The 18,905-nt window shown below is 36.6% G+C and overlaps 5 protein-coding genes across 6 annotated transcripts in view; 3 read left to right on the top strand and 2 right to left on the bottom strand.

The window, feature by feature from the left end:
• LOC111437653 (myosin heavy chain, striated muscle-like) overlaps positions 1 to 17,357 on the top strand; it is a 24,634-nt gene extending 7,277 nt beyond the window's left edge. The window contains exon 8 of the mRNA XM_023075723.1: positions 17,343 to 17,357. The gene's annotated coding sequence lies outside the window, so the exon portion shown is untranslated. The remainder of the gene's footprint in view (positions 1 to 17,342) is intronic.
• Positions 2,186 to 7,138, top strand: LOC111437658 (probable LRR receptor-like serine/threonine-protein kinase At1g63430). Of its 2 annotated transcripts, none has more exons than XM_023075734.1 (12): positions 2,186 to 2,674; positions 2,931 to 3,069; positions 3,149 to 3,364; positions 3,462 to 3,611; positions 4,330 to 4,440; positions 4,518 to 4,582; positions 5,233 to 5,487; positions 5,578 to 5,783; positions 5,921 to 6,053; positions 6,128 to 6,282; positions 6,382 to 6,597; positions 6,711 to 7,138. In XM_023075734.1, the coding sequence occupies exons 1-12, from the start codon at positions 2,590 to 2,592 to the stop codon at positions 6,954 to 6,956; spliced, it is 1,977 nt and encodes a 658-aa protein (XP_022931502.1). In that variant the 5' UTR covers positions 2,186 to 2,589; the 3' UTR covers positions 6,957 to 7,138. The 2 variants fall into 2 exon arrangements, with proteins under 2 accessions (XP_022931502.1, XP_022931501.1); XM_023075733.1 differs by having other exon boundaries at positions 5,230 to 5,487.
• LOC111437666 (glutathione S-transferase T1-like) lies at positions 7,176 to 10,341 on the bottom strand. Its single transcript, XM_023075744.1, has 7 exons — positions 10,090 to 10,341; positions 9,919 to 9,992; positions 9,599 to 9,659; positions 8,773 to 8,826; positions 8,244 to 8,323; positions 7,897 to 8,102; positions 7,176 to 7,594 (listed from the first exon to the last, which is right to left on the bottom strand). The coding sequence occupies exons 1-7, from the start codon at positions 10,152 to 10,154 to the stop codon at positions 7,418 to 7,420; spliced, it is 717 nt and encodes a 238-aa protein (XP_022931512.1). The 5' UTR covers positions 10,155 to 10,341; the 3' UTR covers positions 7,176 to 7,417.
• Positions 11,453 to 13,337, bottom strand: LOC111437659 (5-amino-6-(5-phospho-D-ribitylamino)uracil phosphatase, chloroplastic-like). Its single transcript, XM_023075735.1, has one exon. It carries the CDS (start codon positions 12,698 to 12,700, stop codon positions 11,603 to 11,605), a length of 1,098 nt encoding a protein of 365 aa, XP_022931503.1. The 5' UTR covers positions 12,701 to 13,337; the 3' UTR covers positions 11,453 to 11,602.
• LOC111437660 lies at positions 14,897 to 18,799 on the top strand. Its single transcript, XM_023075737.1, has 2 exons — positions 14,897 to 15,354; positions 17,885 to 18,799. Exons 1-2 carry the CDS (start codon positions 15,080 to 15,082, stop codon positions 18,693 to 18,695), a joined length of 1,086 nt encoding a protein of 361 aa, XP_022931505.1. The 5' UTR covers positions 14,897 to 15,079; the 3' UTR covers positions 18,696 to 18,799.
• Positions 18,800 to 18,905: the final 106 nt, after the last annotated feature.

Below are 18,905 nucleotides of genomic sequence, written 5' to 3'. Positions count from 1 at the left end.
AAAAAAAAAAAAAAAAAAAAAAAAAAAAAAAAAACATTTAAATAGATTTATACTCAAATATTTAATTATGATTAAAAAAAACCATTTTAAAATTAATTTGTAGAGTCGTTATCTTTAATATATTGTATACAAGTCATGTCCATAACTTAATCATGTCGGTAAAATCTTTAAATGTAGAATAAAAAAAATTGTAAATCTCGAAAGTATAGTTATTGTGAGACTTATAATAATTCATACGACGGTCGAGTAAAGACAAGTACATAAATAAATTAAGACCGCATATTTTTTTTAACAATTACACGTAAAACCTAAATAAATAAATAAAAATTACTGTATATCGAAACATTTAATCTATTTTTCGATTTTTTTTTTAAGGAAATAGACAATTAATGGGGAGGGTTAGTTCATATTAATTAATTTGATTTTATTTTTCATTAAGTATTCCAGCTAGTTCAGATTTAGACGGTTGACTCTATATATGTTTATCTCAATTTTCGGATACGTATATAAAACTCGCTCCCGATCAAATCAATCAACAGTTTTGAGTTGGCCCAATGAAACATTAAACATCGATGATACTTTATAATATAAATTATTTATTTCTATTTCAAATTATTCAAATGCATTTAATTTTGATTTAAGGAAATTAGATTATTAATTTTTTGGAAATGTATATTTAAAAGTAGTTGGAAAGTTAGCATAAATGAATTAAGAAAATAAATGATTCGATCAAAAAAAATAAATGTAATTTAACTTTAATGGAAAAAAGAGAAAAGCAAGGGAGGTGAATTTATTATTATTATTATTATTATTATTATTTTATTTTTAATTATGGTGGCTGTTCTGTGGGTTGCTTCATGTTTGGGCAACCAATCATTCTCTCTCATTTCTAAAATTTTATAATTAAAATTTTAAAATTAAATCCTAATTTTTTTTAATACATTTTTATTAAAATTTTATTAGTTTGTTTATTAATTTGCAAGGAGTCTACAAGTTTTTAAATTTTCTATTAATTAAAAAAAATTAATTGATTTATATAGAGGCATTCATGCCGGATCCAATTAATCTCGACTGCTCTATAAGTGTTGGGTTGGGTTTGACTTTTTTGTTTTCCGTTTGAGTTGGATTGAATTTTTTGGAAATCAAAATTTCAAACAAGAGGTTGACATATTTTTGTTCCGGTCAACCAAACAAACTCAAAAACACCCTGATCCATTTTACTTTTTAAGATTATTTTAAAAATTAAGAAAATTTCTCGTTTATGATTGATGTTAATAATGTGTTTGAGATATGTGAATATTTAATATTTGAGTTCTTTTTTAGATTTTAATTATTTATTTACTGGAAATAAATAAGATTCTTTAAATAATTAAAAAAAACCAACCCGAAAATAGAAGGTTGAGTTAGGTTTTGAACTCTATTCAATCTAAAAGAACCTAACTCGAACTTGTAACATTGATATATTAGATATATTAGATATGAATTTGAATTTTTATGTCCATAGATATTGATAAATCCATAAATTTAAAAAAATGGGACTAAATTGATAATTTTTAAAAATTTAAGGATTAAATGGATACAAATTATAATAATTTAGTATGATTTATTTTATTAATCAAATACTTTAAAATATATATATATATATATTTCCATAGTTTAATGAGGTGGACCAATATGTTTATCAATGAGTCATATCATATGCTAAACTTATTATTAATTATTATAAATTGCATCAACTATACACATTCATTTTCATATAATATAATGTTTCCTTTCTATATATATATATATATATATATATATATATACATATTATTCATTGACTTATAAATTTTTTAATTTAGTCAAGAATGATTAGATGCTTTATAATCTTCTTCATTTATTAAAAAATTATTTAAATTAATGTTATGATTAATATAATTTATATTGTAAATTAGGTGTCATAAATTAAAACCTAAAATTCATATAGTTTATGTAAAAATAATTTTACAATAATGAATAATTAAATAAAAGGTTATTTGTAAGTAGATAATGTCTGTGGCTGGAGGAAGAAGAAGAATCGCCATGGTTGAATGTTTAGAAAAGCTTACAGGAAGCGCCGAAGCAAGGCGAGGCGCTGCTGAAAGCTCCGAATATGGCACCAAAAAGTGAAGGCAACATTCTCAATCTCATACCCACTTTAATCCATCGCTTTCGTTTCTTCAAAATTCGCAATCCATTTCATTTTCTTCAACAACTTTTCTCTCTGTTTTACTGTTCCTCAAACCCTCTCTTCTAATCCAAGTTTCTCTTTCTCTTCAACCTCACATCTCCCTCATGGGCTCTTCATATTCAAATTTCCCCTTATTTTCTCTGGTTTTTTTGGTTTATACTGATTGTTCTTGCGATTAATGGAGAGATTAGTAGATTGCAGTTTTGGTAGGATCTGGGAGTGGAAGGATAATGCAGAGTTGTTTTCCTGATAAGAACTTCATCTCATACTTCCTTGATTTCCTTCGCTTGTTTCCCGCTTCTTCTTCGTTTCTTTGGGCAATGAGGGTTCATTGAGCTATCTGGATTTTGTTCTACCTTGGAAAAACTGAAGAGAGAATGGAATATTTTGCTTCCGTTCAGATTTTCTGTATGATCTTTGCAGTTCTGACTGTGACCGGTGATTCCTTGGCATCGGATGAAGGTATATGAACTTCTCTGCTAGATCCTGATCTTTTCTGGGTATATTTTCTAAATTTCTTTAGAACAAATTCAAGAGATGATATGCTTAGTTTTTATTGGGATTCGGATCTTGATTCAATCATACTTCTGTTTCAGCTCTTCGATCATAGTTTCCTATATCTGTTTTTGTTTCTATATCTGGTTCAAGTTATATCAATTGCTAATCAGAAAGAAGAACTCATAGACTGGGATGTTCTTGGTTTTCTACTTTTCTCCAGCATCGGCTCTTAAAATTTTCAAACAACAAATATCTAAAGATCCAAAGCGAGTTTTATCAAATTGGAATTTACAAGTTGAAAATCCCTGTAACTGGTCTGGCATTGCCTGTTCTTCAGATGGTGGCCATGTTATAAAGCTGTAAGTATGTTTCCTGTGCTCTGTGGCTCTTTTTCTTTTCTTTTGCTCTGTGTTCAGCTATTATAGTTCGATGTTGCAGTGACGTTTCTGGGGCATTGCTGAAAGGGTTTCTAGCACCAAGCTTGGGTCAACTCAGCTTCCTGCAAGAATTGTATCTTCATGGCAACAATCTGCTTGGAACAATACCCAAGGAGCTGGGGTTATTAAAGAAACTCAAGGTTCTTGATTTGGGGATGAACCAACTCTCAGGCTCGATCCCTTCAGAGATTGGGAGTTTGACAGATATTCTGAAAATGTGAAGCAAATAACTTGATTTTTCTTTTGATTGAGCTTTGAATTTGCTTCTTTGTGAACTTTCCTCACTGCTCTTAGATTCTTCTTTATTGTTGCAGCAACTTTGGATCGAATGGATTGACCGGGAGGCTACCCCCGGAGCTCGGAAATTTGAGATACCTCAGAGAACTTAGGTTAGATAGGAATAAACTTCAAGGATCTATTCCAGATGGTGATATCTTAGAACTTACATCCAATATGCATACAATGTAAGTATTTACATGTGATTTGATTATACAATTTTTTGTATAAGAAACAATTTCCTCAAAGGGAGATGTAAAATATAGGGAGCTTTAGGAATACTTTCATCCAAAGCCAACCAAAATGGTGGTTTTCCATATAAAGTAAATGAAAAGTGGAGAAAAATTATGGAACACCGTCTAGAGGCCATAAAAAAAGTGTAACAGCTTAAGCTCACCGTTAGCAGATATTGTCCTCTTTAGCTTTCCCAAAAAGCAAGGCTTAGTCTCTTGCACCAGCCCCAATATCTCCTTGAGGATTCTTTAGATTCTTTAGATTCTCTATGCGGATTTCTCTTAATAAGGCTGCATACTAGAGATGGTAATCCACCAAATATAAACAAAATTACCTTTTGAATCATCCGATGGACATCTGACAAACTGTGTAATATTCTCCGGAGCACACTCCTATAAGTTGGGAAAAGGGCTAGGATTCTGCACCATAAGTTCGTGGTCAATATCCACAATAGACAGTATTTTTAGATATGGATCATGAATAAGGCATAGTGAATGCCTACATGAATGCTTCTCATTTGGCTTATGAACATAAGTGCATTGAGTTATAAATTACCTTCTTATAATAACTGAGGAAAACCTGTTTTGGAACTCAATTCAATGTTTTATGGCCCTTTTCCTTTAACAATCTATTTTCATTGTCTGCACCTCATCTCTTATCATCATGTTTCAGGTATGCTTCAAATGCAACTGGACTCTGTCACTCAACTGAGCTCAAGTTTGCAGATTTTTCATACAATTTCTTTGTTGGGAAAGTACCCAAGTGCTTGGACTATCTTCCAAGGTAACCTTTCCAGGTTTTCTTTCATCATCAATACTATTCACTTCATTTCTTTACTTTTGCTGATTTCATCCGTACAGGGCAAGTTTTCGAGGGAACTGTTTTCATTTCAATGATCCTAAACAGCGAACTGCAGCTCAATGTGGTAAAATTGACCTTGTTCCTTTTTGCGTTTATGTATATATTTGTTTGTTTGTTTTAATATTGGAAACATTGAATTAAGACACAACCAAATTGAAGAGTGCGTGGGGAAGACAAGAAATCTCCCACTAATTTCAAGATCTCAAATTGATTGGAGAGGAGAACAAATTTTTTTTATAAGGGTGTGGAAACCTCTCTCTAGTAGACGCGTTTTAAAAACCTTGAGGGGAAACTCGAGAGAGAAAACCTAAAGAGGACAACACTAGCGATGGGCTTAGGTTGTTGCAAATGGTATCAAAGCCAGACACCGAGCGGTGTGCCAACGAAACATTCCTTAGAAGGGTGTGGAAACCTCTCTCTAGCAGACACATTTTAAAAACCTTAAGGTGAAGCCCGAAAGGAAAAGCCTAAATAGGACAATAAGAGCTTGTTACGCAGGGGTAGGGGTAGTAGCTACTTTGCTATTTGTAAAACCACAAATGATATTAATGGCTAAGAAATCTGACACCAGCAAAAATTGAATCCTAAATATATTTATGTATATAGGCCTATGTAGCCGAACTGTAGGCTTCTAGCTGTTTCCTTGGGTTGGTGTAAGCCGGTCTTCCCCTTCGTTTTGATCACTGAAGTTTGTGATAAAAATTTCTGTAGTAGGTGGTGGTTCTCCACCTGCTGAATCACATCCAGGAGGTAGCTCGAAGCACGTACCTGTTCAGCATGCTTCCAAACACCAAAGAACTTCAAAACCTGCCTGGCTTCTAACCCTTGAAGTCATTACTGGGATCATGACGGGTTCTCTATTTATTGTTGCTGTGATCACTTCTCTTCGAAAATGCACGGGTAAATCCTCGATCATCATTCCGTGGAAGAAATTCTCAAGTGGGAAGGACCATGATAGCCTTTACATCGGTTTGTTTCATAACTTCAACTTCTTCGTGTCGATGTAGTTAGCTCTGTTTGTCATGAATGTTTGCTTAAACTTTTGTAATTTTTTGACAGACACTGAGATGCTGAAAGACGTACCAAGCATCACTAGGCAAGAGCTTGAAGTAGCCTGCGAAGATTTCAGTAATATCATTGGCTCCTCACCGGACAGTCTAGTATACAAGGGCACCATGAAAGGTGGGCCTGAGATTGCTGTTATCTCAATATGCATTAAAGAAGAAAACTGGACAGACTATCTTGAGCTCTATTTTCAGCAAGAGGTATGATCGTTCTCGACCGAAGTTCTAAACTCCTTTCTGATGTTTTCATTTTGGGAGACGTTTGAACCATCGTGCGTTCGATTGAAACCTGAAGCTGCTAATCAGTGAAGTGATTGTTTTTGTTCATTCCCCTTCAGGTGGCAGATCTAGCAAGACTAAATCATGAGAATGTAGGAAAGTTGCTAGGCTATTGTAAAGAAAGCAGTCCATTTACAAGGATGTTGGTTTTTCAGTACGCATCGAATGGAACATTATACGAGCACCTTCATTGTAAGTAGAGTTCCTTTTTTAACCTCCTTTGCCAAATTCATTATTTTGGAGAGTAATACTTGTGGTGCCTGCAGATGGAGAAGGTTGTTTCTCCTGGACACGACGTATGAATATTATCTTAGGCATTGCTCGTGGTCTTAAGTATCTTCATAGTGAACTCCAACCACCAATTACTATATCAGAGTTGAATTCTGGTTCTGTATATCTTACAGATGATTTCTCACCGAAGGTGAAACAGCTGAGAAGTTTTTCCTTTTAAATCCGATCTTACAAATGATCTCTTATAATCCTTGGATCTTAATGAGAGATTTCTTGGCTTCAACTGCAGCTGGTTGACTTTGAAAGCTGGAAGACCATTCTTTCAAGGTCAGAAAAAAACTCAGGCTCCATTGGAAACCAAGTCGCTCAATGCATTCTTCCAAATTCTCTTGAACCACGTCATCTCGACATAGAAAGTAACATCTACGCCTTCGGTGTTATTTTACTGGAAGTAATCAGTGGGAGACCTCCATACTGTAAGGACAAAGAATGCTTGGTAGACTGGGTGAGAAACTCGAGTATCTTTGAGCTTTTCGACAGGAACTTTGTTGTTACAATAATGTTAAATCACTGATCCTAGAGGGAAAAAAAGCTAACAAATTTTCTTTTTCTCATCAGGCCAAGGAATACCTTGAATCGCCAGACGAGATGTTTTGCTTAGTAGACCCAGAAGTGAAGCATTTTGCAGATGAAGATCTGAGGACGATATGCGAGGTGGTAAATCTTTGCATTCATCCACAACCCACGAAGTTGATTTGTATGCGGGACATATGCAGCACATTGGAGACCAGAATTGACACCTCGGTCTCTGTCGAGTTGAAGGCGTCTTCTCTTGCATGGGCTGAACTTGCACTTTCTTCATAGATCAGGTTCGAGCTAACACATAGATGATCAGATATATAAATATATATATACACAAATGTATTACCTGTTCTTTTTCCAGTTTGAGGTTCTTTCTTTGTTCTTGTAAATACTATGAGGCCCGGATCGAATGATGTTCGTGCATAAATTACTACAAATGAATAGGTTCTCTTTACTAAAAACCAGTATTTTTGCCTTTGTATTGCCCCTCTCCACAACCTCTAGAATTTGGCCTCTCATTTATGGTTTAAGAGTTCTTGATACATGATGCTATGAGAAAAGAAAGGGATAATTTATAACGCACGAGTCTATTAATGAAACTGTGGTACGTTTACACAGAACGAAACGAGTTCTTATCCTTCTATCGAAAGTAACACAAACTACTTACACTGAAGCTCATCTTCACACCTTTTCTTATTAATGGCACTTATTCCATTGCAGTAATTAGACAGACAGCCAAAACTTCACATCTTTGAAGTCAATTTTTCTGAGCGCTGCTTTTGAAGGGTTGCTTTGAGCTTAAAGAGAAGCTTATGAACCTCATCAAAATGTGGGTTTGCAGCATTTCTAGTATTCTCAACCCACTCCCTCACTTTCTGGTACGGACCCAGAATTCGACTGTGATCCTTCTCATCCAAAAGCTGCATATTCAACAAGTTAACCACCACCATTAGAGATCCAGTGAAATCCATGAAATGTCTAGAACATAATAAGTTCAATCCTAGACGTGGAATCAACTTTTTGTAGATTTAGAAAATGAGAAGGAATAGAACTCTTGAAGCAAGACGGCTGCCTCGGCAGTCTAATGCCACCCTTCTGGTTTGTTTTATGGGCTCCTTCATAGAACAATCATGATGCAAAGAGAATGTAATTGGTTGTTCTTGAGTGTATTCAAGTGTTCTTAAAAAGCTATTAGAAGTAATTGCTCAGTGTGTATACGTACCTCTAGTTGCATGATTTCACAAACCAAGCTTAGATCAGCTATGGATGGTTTAAGGCCGCCTACCAAAAACTTCCCGTTCCCCTTCAGCCAAAATGACTCGATTTTCGAAAGTGACTTGGATAAAAGCACCTCAGCTTCAGCAGCTGCTTGAGAATTCTGAGGACGGCCAAACAAAGGTGCTAGAACAGTATAGAATACAAAAGGAGCTGAAAAAGATACAAAACAAGTCATCATAACCATTGTGAATATGAAAAAAAAACTTTATCTACTTGATACAAACACTATGATATGATGTTGGAAAGCATTTAGAATTATCAGAAAGAAAAAACATATGTTGAGTAATATACCTGCACCAATCCGTAAATTAGAATGATGCCAGTCCAATACAGAGTTTATTTTAGCCCTCTTGAAAAGATCGGCTGGATACCTAGTTACATGAATAGAAATTCTGTTACAAGATCTGAGCCTATTAAAATTGCTTAAGCTTTCAATCATGGGTGCTAAATATATATACATGAACGGTTAAATGAATTCATAAACAATAATCCACAGCTACAACAATGCAAAGAACAATATATTTATTTGAATCAACTGGAATCAGCTAGAACTCATCAATTCTGTAGAGAACTAAGTTGTTAGGTTCAACTAAGTATTGGACTACTCTTGAAAAAACAAAAACCAAGACACTAAATCATGTGCACTCGAAGTAAAAGATCAGAACTCAAAGCAAGAGCCGTTGAACTAAACACCAACAGAAGTCAAATTTATCCGTCCGTCCTTATTCAGAATACTAAAATTAGGAAATGAATCTCCGAAATTGATTTATATTAATGGAGAGAACCATGAAACAACCGTGAGAAATGAGGAACCACTTACCAGTGATCTGCCACACCAGGAAACGCACAAGAAAGGTAGATAAGAATAGCATGACTGCAAAAAGAAAACGAAGCAATGAACAATATTAAAAATAACATAGTAACCATATCAAAATTGGGAAGCAGGCTTTGTGGCTGACCATACAAAAGTGCATATAACCCAAGTAAGAAGAATTGATGACTAGTCATATCCTCTATTGTACATTTCGGGGCATTTTAGCCCTGACAAGTGTAGACATGATTTAGGTGACCAGTCACACACCCCCGCATTGACACAACATGAAATAGTAAAGGCCTATCTAAGATGAAAGCATGTAAAAAGGGTTTGGAACAGGCATGCGGCCATGGACAACACATCCTAGACAAGAATGAACGGGACATCCAACATGCAGCCATAGACAACACACCTTAGACAAGCATGACTGTGACACATAGCAGCCTCAATTGAATTAGGATAGTGCAATTGTTGGTACAGTTTTCAAAAATCTCAACATGACGATAAATATCAAAGTAGATATTAAACACAAATGATCCACAAGTACAAGCATAATCTTGAAAACAATTTAGGTACACGAGTAAGATTCTCGAACTCTAGTTTGCCTTCGGGAGCTACAAAGACCAATTAAATAGCAAAAAGATAAGGGAGTTGAATGCAATATTATACTTTTTTTTCTGCAAGAACATGAAAAATAAGATTTTGGGTTCAGTCTATCATTCCTTAAGCTTGCCCTAAAAAGAAGCCACATATAGTTACAAACTGGAGAAATTCCTTGCTCTTGCGTGATCACAATATCTACAAAAAATGTTCAAAACAAATCTTTCATTACCTCTCGAACAGCTTAAATCTCCCATCAACAATGGCAGGAACCTTTGCCATTGGGTTGACCTCTACAAGCAAAATCCAAAAGTCCATTAGAGATGAAAAATATAGAACAGATGAACAATTATGGATTCATTTATTAACCAATCAGCAACCATATGTCATCACTCTTTACCATAAAATTATCCGATACAATACGAAGTATCAGTTCCAGAGATTTGGGTATTATGTTCATCGAATTCACAAGAACGTTAAAAATTAATACATCCAAAAGTGTAAAGGGCATCAACAGATTGATACCACACACTCACGTCGCCGCTAGCCCACCTTTGAATTCGGGAGACAGCTGTTGGAGTTTGGACAAGTCTACCCGCACCTCCTCAAATGCAATCCCGTTAACCCTAAACACCATTAAACGAAGAAGAAAAAGAAGAAGAAGAAGTTTCAAATACCAAACAAGCTGTGAAGCAAAATTCATGGAAAGGGGAAGAGATTTACTTGCAGAAGATGAGGACGGCGCGAGATGGCTGTGACATCCGATCCGCATAAACTTTAAGCGCCATTTTCGATTCCTCTCGAAAGCAAGCGTTCGTCGGAGATTGAAATGCCGAAATGTGGATGATTTACGAATACGCTCAAGAATTTAAGATTAAAACTCTACGGCGCGCTTCGCAATTGGGATAGGATTGGATAATCGATGTTAGATCAGATATTTTGAGAACGATTTCTTGCGACACAAAAAGTGATTTTAAAAACACATTATTTTCTAACACATCCTAAATATTATTTTATTTCGATAAAAAAAAATTTATCAAGAAAGGTCAGAGGTTTGGTTCCCGAACTATTGTGGGATCTCACAATCCACCTTCTTCGGAGTCCAACGTGTTTGCTGACGCTTGTTCCCTTCCCTATCAATGTGGAACCTCCCAATCTGCTCCGATGTGGGGCCAGCGTTCTTACTGGCATACCGTCTCGTATCCACTCCTTTGGGACTCAGCCTCCTTATTGGCACATCGCGCGGTTTGATACCATTGGTAATAGCCCAAGTCCACTGTTACGGTCTTCTTTGTATTTTTTTTTTGGGTTTTCCCTCAAGGTTTTTAAAGCGCGTCTGGAACACCTCCTTATAAAGAATGTTTCGTTCTCCTCCCCGACCAAGATCTCACATCAACTTTCGACGTACCCAATAAGTCCATATTACAATGCAACAAACCTCAATTTCATCCAATTACAATCATGGCTGTTTTTCATCCTGTTCTTCCATACACTTCTTGTGTAGTTACTACGCTCCATAAAGAATTATGGACCAACCAGATGCAGAAAACCTTGAGTTCAAATAAAAATGGAGATCTTGCTTTTCGGCATAACGGTTTTAGAGCAGCAATCGACTGCTATACGCAGGTCGTCTTTGATGTTTTTGTTTAATAACCAAACTCGGTCATGATAATGTATAAGACAACTTGTCCCTTAAAAAACCGTACATGCGAGTCCCCCCACACCCGACTTCAAGTGAATGTCTATCTCTACTCGTCAGGCCTAATAGGTGGTGGGATCGGTGGTGGTATCACATCCTTAAAAACTATACATGCGAGTCTCCTCACACCCAACTACAAGTGAACGTATGTCTGTGCTTGTCAGGCCTAATAGGTGGAGGCTGTACATGCGGGTCTCCTCACACCCTACTACTTTAAGTGAACGCCTGTCTGCACTCATCGGACCTAATAGGCGGTGGTATCACACCCTTGAAAAACAACCACCGCTCGAGTGTCGTATCATAAAATGTAAGAAGAACGATCTTGAATAATATCATGAATCCATAACAAACGTGTTAATTTAGCAGGAAGGAATCATTGCACAGAAATAGAAAAATGCATACATATATCATTGAGTTGGTCCAATGCAGACCAGTTTCGTGTTCCTTTTGGTAAATATTTCCCACCTTTTTTATACACAGATCACTAACTATAAACGTTAAGAATCACAGCAATAAATTATGTACATTTACCCATAGTCACCACAACATATCATCAACTGCTGTCATGGTTGATGGAGATTCATTCTCTTCCTCCAACTCCATCTCCAACTCCGCCTCTCCCGAACCAAACTCAGAGGACTCGATATCGGCGAGATTCTTCAAATCGACAACCGTCAGCTCGTCAAGGTATCTCACCACCAAGTCTGCAGCCCCAAGTTCATACACAGGATGCTTGCTCGCAACAGCCACACACTTCATCCGAGCATCATGAGCAGCCTCAACAGTTTGGTTTGAATTCCCAAACACAATGCACCTTTCAGGAATGAAGTTCAAGAGCTGTGCTGCATAAACGAACATTTCTGGATCAGGCTTTCCCCTATGAACGTCCTCCGCAGCTATAATCACATTGAAATCGCCATCGATACCGATCGTTCCCATGGCTGATTCCAAAGCTTCTCTAGGACGAGTCGAAACAAGTGCCATGGGGATCTTGTAATGCATCAGGACATTCACGAACTCCTTTGATCCAGCTCTTAGTCTGTAAATTCCACCCTGCAATGCTTGATAGATTTCTTCCTTCCTAGCAGCCATTCTTCTCAACTGAGATGGATCTCTTGACCAGCAAAGAACTTCAGAAATGGCTTGTTCATTCTTCATCCCTTCTATTCTTCTAAGGATAAAAGCTGGGGGAGGTGACTTTCCTTCTTCCTCAGAAAGAGCTAACCAGGCCTGCTTCTCAATATCAGGATTGTCCTCAATGAGCACACCCTCCCACTCAAAAATGGCACCCAACCAACCACAGCCCATTCTTTCTTGTCGAAGCAATGGATTCTGCAATGAAGGGTTATCTGCTTTGTTCTCTGGAGGCCATAAGCCTGGCTTTCTATCAAAGCCAGCATCAATATCATAGTTCCAATCCTTTGGTATTCTGTCCTCTTTGAATGAATATGCTTCTTTTGTCGCCTCCAATGATGAAGCCTTCACTGACAAAGGAGACGAAATCAGCCGCTTTCCAATGAATTCGGACGGCGGCGACCTGCTGTTCTTCCTCTTGTTGGACGTGTTCTTAACAAAAGCTCCTCCACATAGCAGCTGATGGCCAAAAAGAGAAGCTGCTGCAATCGACTGAACCATCCTAACCAGTTGACTGGTTTAACACAACTAGAATCCGACCAAATTTATACTCAAAAACAAAACCAACACACCAGAATCATCCAAGTTTCAGACAGAAAGAAAAACACAGAACACCGAGCTGTCGTTTTTGACAAAAATAGAAAAAGAACAACACAACACAACACACAATTCAAACCACTGCCACAAACATTCCCAAAAAAACAGATCAGAATCCACAAAACCCACTATTCCAAAACGGCAAAAGGAAACAGGGGCATGAAAAACATCTAAAAAGGGTCGATGGGTATCGCCCAAATCTCGAACAAAACGCAACCCTCAACACAAATCAACCAAAAATCACTTCCAAATAGAGAACAAGAAGGAAGCAATTACCAAGAAGAATCCGGAATTGGATTCGATGATGATAAGGAGAGAGGGGTTTCTGGTTAGGGGTTAAATTGCGGAACACGAAAGGAAAGAATCCGTTTCTGTCTCACACAGGGAAGGGATTTAAGAAGGGGCAAAGAGTTTTGTGGTTAATATTCAGAATAGAGAGTAATGAATGAAAGAAAGAAGAACACGGTGGCCATCTTCGTAAGGAGACTGGTCGCGCACGCCGACCAGTGCGACCGGCTGGAAGGCCGCGTGTCGGTCACCGTCTCGTTTCTTCTCCATTTGCCCTAAATTTTCCTCTTTTATTACGTTTCTGCCACGGCCTTTCCGATAAGATTAAAGAACATAATCATTATTATCCCATCTAGATTGTCGCCCCTAATCTCAATTTAAAGATATAATATTATTTTCAAACTACAATTTCCGAATAAATAGGAAATAATTAAATTCGTTTTTCAAAATTACTATATTACCCATTTAGTCAACGTCATTTTGACTTAAAACCTTTATCTAAATTAAATTAATTTTTAAATCTTAAAAAATGTCTAATAATTACAAAATTAATTGATTAATGAAATTTTTAGTCCTCAATTATTGATCAAATAGATATGTGAATTAAAAAATAAACAAAATTCATCGACTTAATTTACAATTTTATAAATTTAGTTTAGATATTGAATTAAAAATTAAAATTTTGAATTGGGTTTTTCTTAATAAAAATATGGGAAAATAATGAATTTTAAAAAGATTATATTTTTTTTATAAAATAATATATAATATTTAAGAATAAAGTGATCAAAATTGAATTTGTGTATGAAATCAAAATAAAACTCAAAATGGATAATTTAAAATTAATTTAAAAAAAATATATATATTTTGATTATTTAAAGTTTTATAGTACAATTATTTAAGATGCAATGTCCCATAAAGCTGGACAAAATAAAATATCTATAATATGAAAAGTATTATTTATTGGTATTTAAAATTCAAGTTTAATAATATTTAAATGATAATGTCGACTTAAAGCATAAATTATTTTCTTTTTGATAATTTGGAAAAAAACATAAATATTTTAAAAAGTTTTAAAAATGATAATTAAAAATTAAACATGAATCATAAGACCCAAGAAAAAAGGAGAAAATTAATTAAACACGTGTGATAAATGCAACCTATAAGGATAGGGTTATGGTGGGGGGGCCCACATGTTGAGTTGGATTACTATTTGCCAGCTCCTCAACAAAGAGGTAGCGTGTAAGTTTCAAACTCGTTGATTGATATTTAAAATTGGGATTTAGCTGAATTAATAAAAATAACATTTTGTCTTTTTTTTTTAATAATATTTCAATAAATAAATTACATTTTTTTAATTTACAAAAATACTCTTCAGCTATTTAATTTTTTTTTTTTTGGTGTTAATGATATTTTATAAAATTTATGGGTAATTTTAAGCCGTGAAATTAAGTTTCTGTCAATATATTAATCAAAAGAGTATTTTTAATTTTTAAAATAAGTTTAAGGGTATTTTTTAGTGAGATCGACCCTTGTTGTCAGCTTCTTTTCGGCACATATGGCTCGTGAGAAAGACATGTGGAAAGCCTTTTTCTTATCGGATTTATTAGACATTATAAATTATTTAAAAAATAATTTAACCATTATATTTCTAATTTAATTTTACATTTTTTTTTCTTTTAAAACACGCTTGAGATCTCAATAAAATTTTAAGATTTAAGAAATAAAAAATTTAATATTTTTTTTTTAATAATTTTAATCGTAATTAAAAAAAGGAAATAAGAAATAAAATCTAAAAACAAAGTTATTAGACAGGATTTGTTCTTCGCGCCGTTCGCTTCGTCTGAGTTTCCCGTTTCCGCCTTTGTCTCCGATTGTCACTTTTTTCAGTCTTTGTTCTTCGCGCCGTTCGCTTCGTCTCTCTCTCAAGAGTTCGTTCTTCGTCAAGGAATCATGTTGTAAGCTCAAAGTAGATTGAGCTGAATTTCTGTTCTTGACATGGCCAAGAGGAAGGGAAATACGAAGAAAGGAGCGTCTAACCCGACATCCGGTCCGCAAGATTCGATAACTATTAGACAGGAAATCACTGGGAAATTCAAACCCAAAGTCTCTAACAATGTCAAAACTTATTTGAATCATTTGGAAAACCTAGCGACTTGGGCTAGTGGGAAAGCCTCTATTCCTTCATTGGCTGCTTTCTTTGGGCAGCGCCTCGCTACTGCAGCGGAGTCCTTGGCGGTCGCTCCCGACGCTTCTTTGTTTACCTGCCAGAGGTCCGTATGATTTCTGCCCTTTACATTCGTTTGGCTTTGCGCATCTCGATTTGTTGTTTTAGTAGTGTTTATACATGGGTAAGGCCATGAAGATCGATTGTATTTGGGATGGTTTAAATTTTCTGATTAGTTCTAAATGGCACTAATCTGATGTAAACGGCATTTGAATATCGAGATTTGACGCAAATTTTGTTTAACTGTAAATTATGATGTGGAAGGAATAGGGTAAGGTGCTTGGAATTATGGCTGTATTGTGAATGATTTTAGGGGTTCTGTTGTGCAATGTACCAGCAGTTTGTGGAATGATTTTAGGGGTTCTGTTGTGCAATGTACCAGCAGTTTGTGGATGCTTTGGCCCTTCTTGCTTGTTATCACATAGGTTTTCATATTTTGTCCTGGAGTTTGTATTGTAGCAAGGTTGGGGGTGTAAGCTTGTGAATTGTACTATCTTAGTTGGGGATATCCCCTTTGGTGACAATCAGATAACCAAAGAGGCTTAAGTTTTGGGAACCCATGAAGGAAAAAGTCTTACTCAAGCTTCATAAATGGAGGTAGTTATCCAAAGGGGGAAGAAGCTTGGCTGTGTGTGTCGTAGTCCTAGTAAAATTGCCTACCTTTTTTATGTGCATCTCGTGATGCCGAGGAAAATGAGGAACTTTCTTTGGAATGGTTCTTTCGAGAGAAAGCGGAGCGATCTAGTGAATTGAAGGCAGTATCCTTACCCTTGTTAAATTAAAGGTTCAGAATTGGACACTTGAGACGAGGCGATGAAGCCCTTTTGGAAAACTGGGTTTGGTATTGCCAGGGGCAACCTGGCTTAATCAAGCACAAAATAGTGCATAGTATCTATGAGTTTGGGGAGGGATGCAAGAAGGAATGAGCCATGCACACACTGGAATATAATGACTAAGAGAAATCGTTCGAACGAAGAACTGAAGAGTTCAATGCTATTTTTGAGACTGCTTGAAAACAGGGTTATTGGTGCTGGAGTGGATGAAATAAGCTGGAATTTTGGTAGCTCTGGTGTTCTCATTCAAATCTCTAGCTTTGTCAGACAGAGAGTTCATGAGAGGTATAGAAATAGAGCTTTCAGAGGTAGTGTAAAAAAGAACATGCCACAAAAAGATCAAAACGTTAGAGTGAATAGCCTGCCTAAGTGGTCTTTTTTTTTTTGTTTTTATTTTTTTAGGACGTTACAATTAAAACGTCCTATGGTGATCTTGAATCTGTATATGCTTATTATCCTAGGAAGAGTATAAAGGCACCATACACCTTTCTTCCATTTCGCGTTTGGCGATTGAATTTGGAACTCGTTAGTCATTGTTATAAAATTTTCGGATACTTCGGGGTTTTTCATTGATCTTTGAAAGCTTACATATCCCTTCTACAATGGGGTCCGTCTCTGAATGGAAAAACCAGGAAGATATGGCCAATGCAATCAAATCTGTTCTTTGGAGGCTGTGGATTGGGAAGAAAAAAGAAAGCATTTAACATCGAAGCTAAAGACGGGCTTGAAGTGCATGAGTTTGTTTAGTCTCATTGTGTGAGATCCCACATCGGTTGGAGAGGGAAACGAAGCATTCCTTATAAGAGTGTGAAAACCTCTCTCTAGCAGTCTCGTTTTAAAAACTTTGAGGGGAAGCCCAAAAGGGAAAGACCAAAGAGGACAATATTTGCTAGCGGTGGGCTTGGGCTGTTACAAATGTTATTAGAGCTAGATACTGGGAAGTGTGTCAGCGAGGACACTGGCCCCCAAGGGGGTGGACTGTGAGATCCCATATTGGTTGGAGAGGGGAATGAAACATTCCTTATAAGGGTGTGGAAACCTCTCTCTAAAAGACACGTTTTAAAAACCTTGAGGAGAAGTCCTAAAGGGAAAGACCAAAGAGGACAATATTTGCTAGCGGTGGGTTTGGGCGGTTACAAATGGTATCAGAGCTAGACACCGAGTCGTGTGCCAGTAGGGCGCTGACTCCCAAGGGGGGTAGATTGTGAGATCCCACATTGGTTGGCGAGAGGAACGAAATATTTCTTATAAGGGTGTGAAAACCTCTACCTAGCATACGTGTTTTAAAAACCTTGAAGGGAAGCCCGAAAGGGAAAGTCCAAAAAGGACAATATTTACTGGGCTTGGAATGTGTAATATTTCTTTAGATAGTGGGTTTAACAACTCTATTCCCCTTGTAGCTAATACTAATTGAGAGGTGGGTGGGTTTTTGTAGTAACTTCAACTAACACCTTAGCTATGACAGAATTCCATGGAACTCATAATCAAAAAATGTTTGCACGTATCTCATTAGACAAGCCTGAGCATTAAAATATGCTCATTGACGCTTATTGTTAAATTTTTACCGTTACTTCGAAAAAAGAAACCTACGTATGTTTTAATTCAATGAATGGAGCGGGCAATCGACTCGAACCATATAGCAGTTTTATCATGTCACATTTGAATGTTGTCTTGGCATCTTACTTGATTCTGCTTTGGCTACAAAGCTAGCCAATCTTACCTGTTCTATTATATTGCATTCAGGTGTGAAACAATTCTTCAACCTGGCTCTAACTGTTCTATACGAATAGAGAAGAATAACGCCAAGAGACGTCGGAGACAGAAGAAATGTTGTAATTCGACACAGAACAATGTGGCGTATTATTGCCACCACTGCTCGTGTAGGAACATAAAGAGAGGAACTCCCAAAGGCCATATGAAAGTGCTATACGACGCAGCGTTTGAAAGAAGGGTGAAGCCTTTGGATGTCAAGGATGGTAAAGAATGTGAGACATCTGCAGTGGAGAGGCCAACTGAGATTCTTACCATTGATGCTCCTAAAATTCCTGATGCTTCTGCAATTCCTCCTCCAACTGGGGACATCACTGCTCTTGATAACCCTGCAATTCAGCTTCCTGAAACGGAGGGCATTCTTAATATTAATTCTCCAGCAGCTCCGTCCACCGTGAGCATAACGACACTGTCGAAACCGCAGAAATGGAAAATGACGACGACATTATCAGAGAAACATATTGGACACGAGACTAGAACAGACAAGGAGAAGAAAACTGGGGCTGTTCCTACTGTTGATACACCCGCCACCCCTTCCACCTCGACCGGAGTGACTCTGTTGGATTCGAAGAAGAGAAAGAGGAACAAGCCATCGTCTAAGAATCAAACCGAACTCGGAAGTTGCTCTGCTCCAACAGCAGATGGGGATAGAAGTGAAGGCACATCCAAAAGGAATCGTAAAAGAAAATCATGGACAAGTTTGAAGGAAGTTGCTCGGACGAATGAACAGAGTGGTAAACAGAAAAACATGGCTGAACTGGCAATTCCATTCTCCTTGTATTAAGGCACTGATTTAATGAATGTTTGTGTGAGGAATTGATTCTATTTTATACCTTCTCTTTCAGCATTTCTTTGGTTTTCAAGTGGGATGATTTGAATCTGCCATTGTAGACTGATTGAGGGTAGATCTTCAAATTAGGGTTTTAGCTCGATTATAAAAAGTACCCGTTTGAAAATTACTCCTATTCTTTTTGAAATTGTACTAGTATATTTG

Source organism: Cucurbita moschata, unplaced genomic scaffold, assembly GCF_002738365.1.
Source record: "Cucurbita moschata cultivar Rifu unplaced genomic scaffold, Cmos_1.0 Cmo_Scf00064, whole genome shotgun sequence".
Taxonomy (NCBI): Eukaryota; Viridiplantae; Streptophyta; class Magnoliopsida; order Cucurbitales; family Cucurbitaceae; genus Cucurbita; species Cucurbita moschata.
Note: the sequence above shows the minus strand (reverse complement) of the source record. Positions and strands in the feature narration are given on the sequence as shown.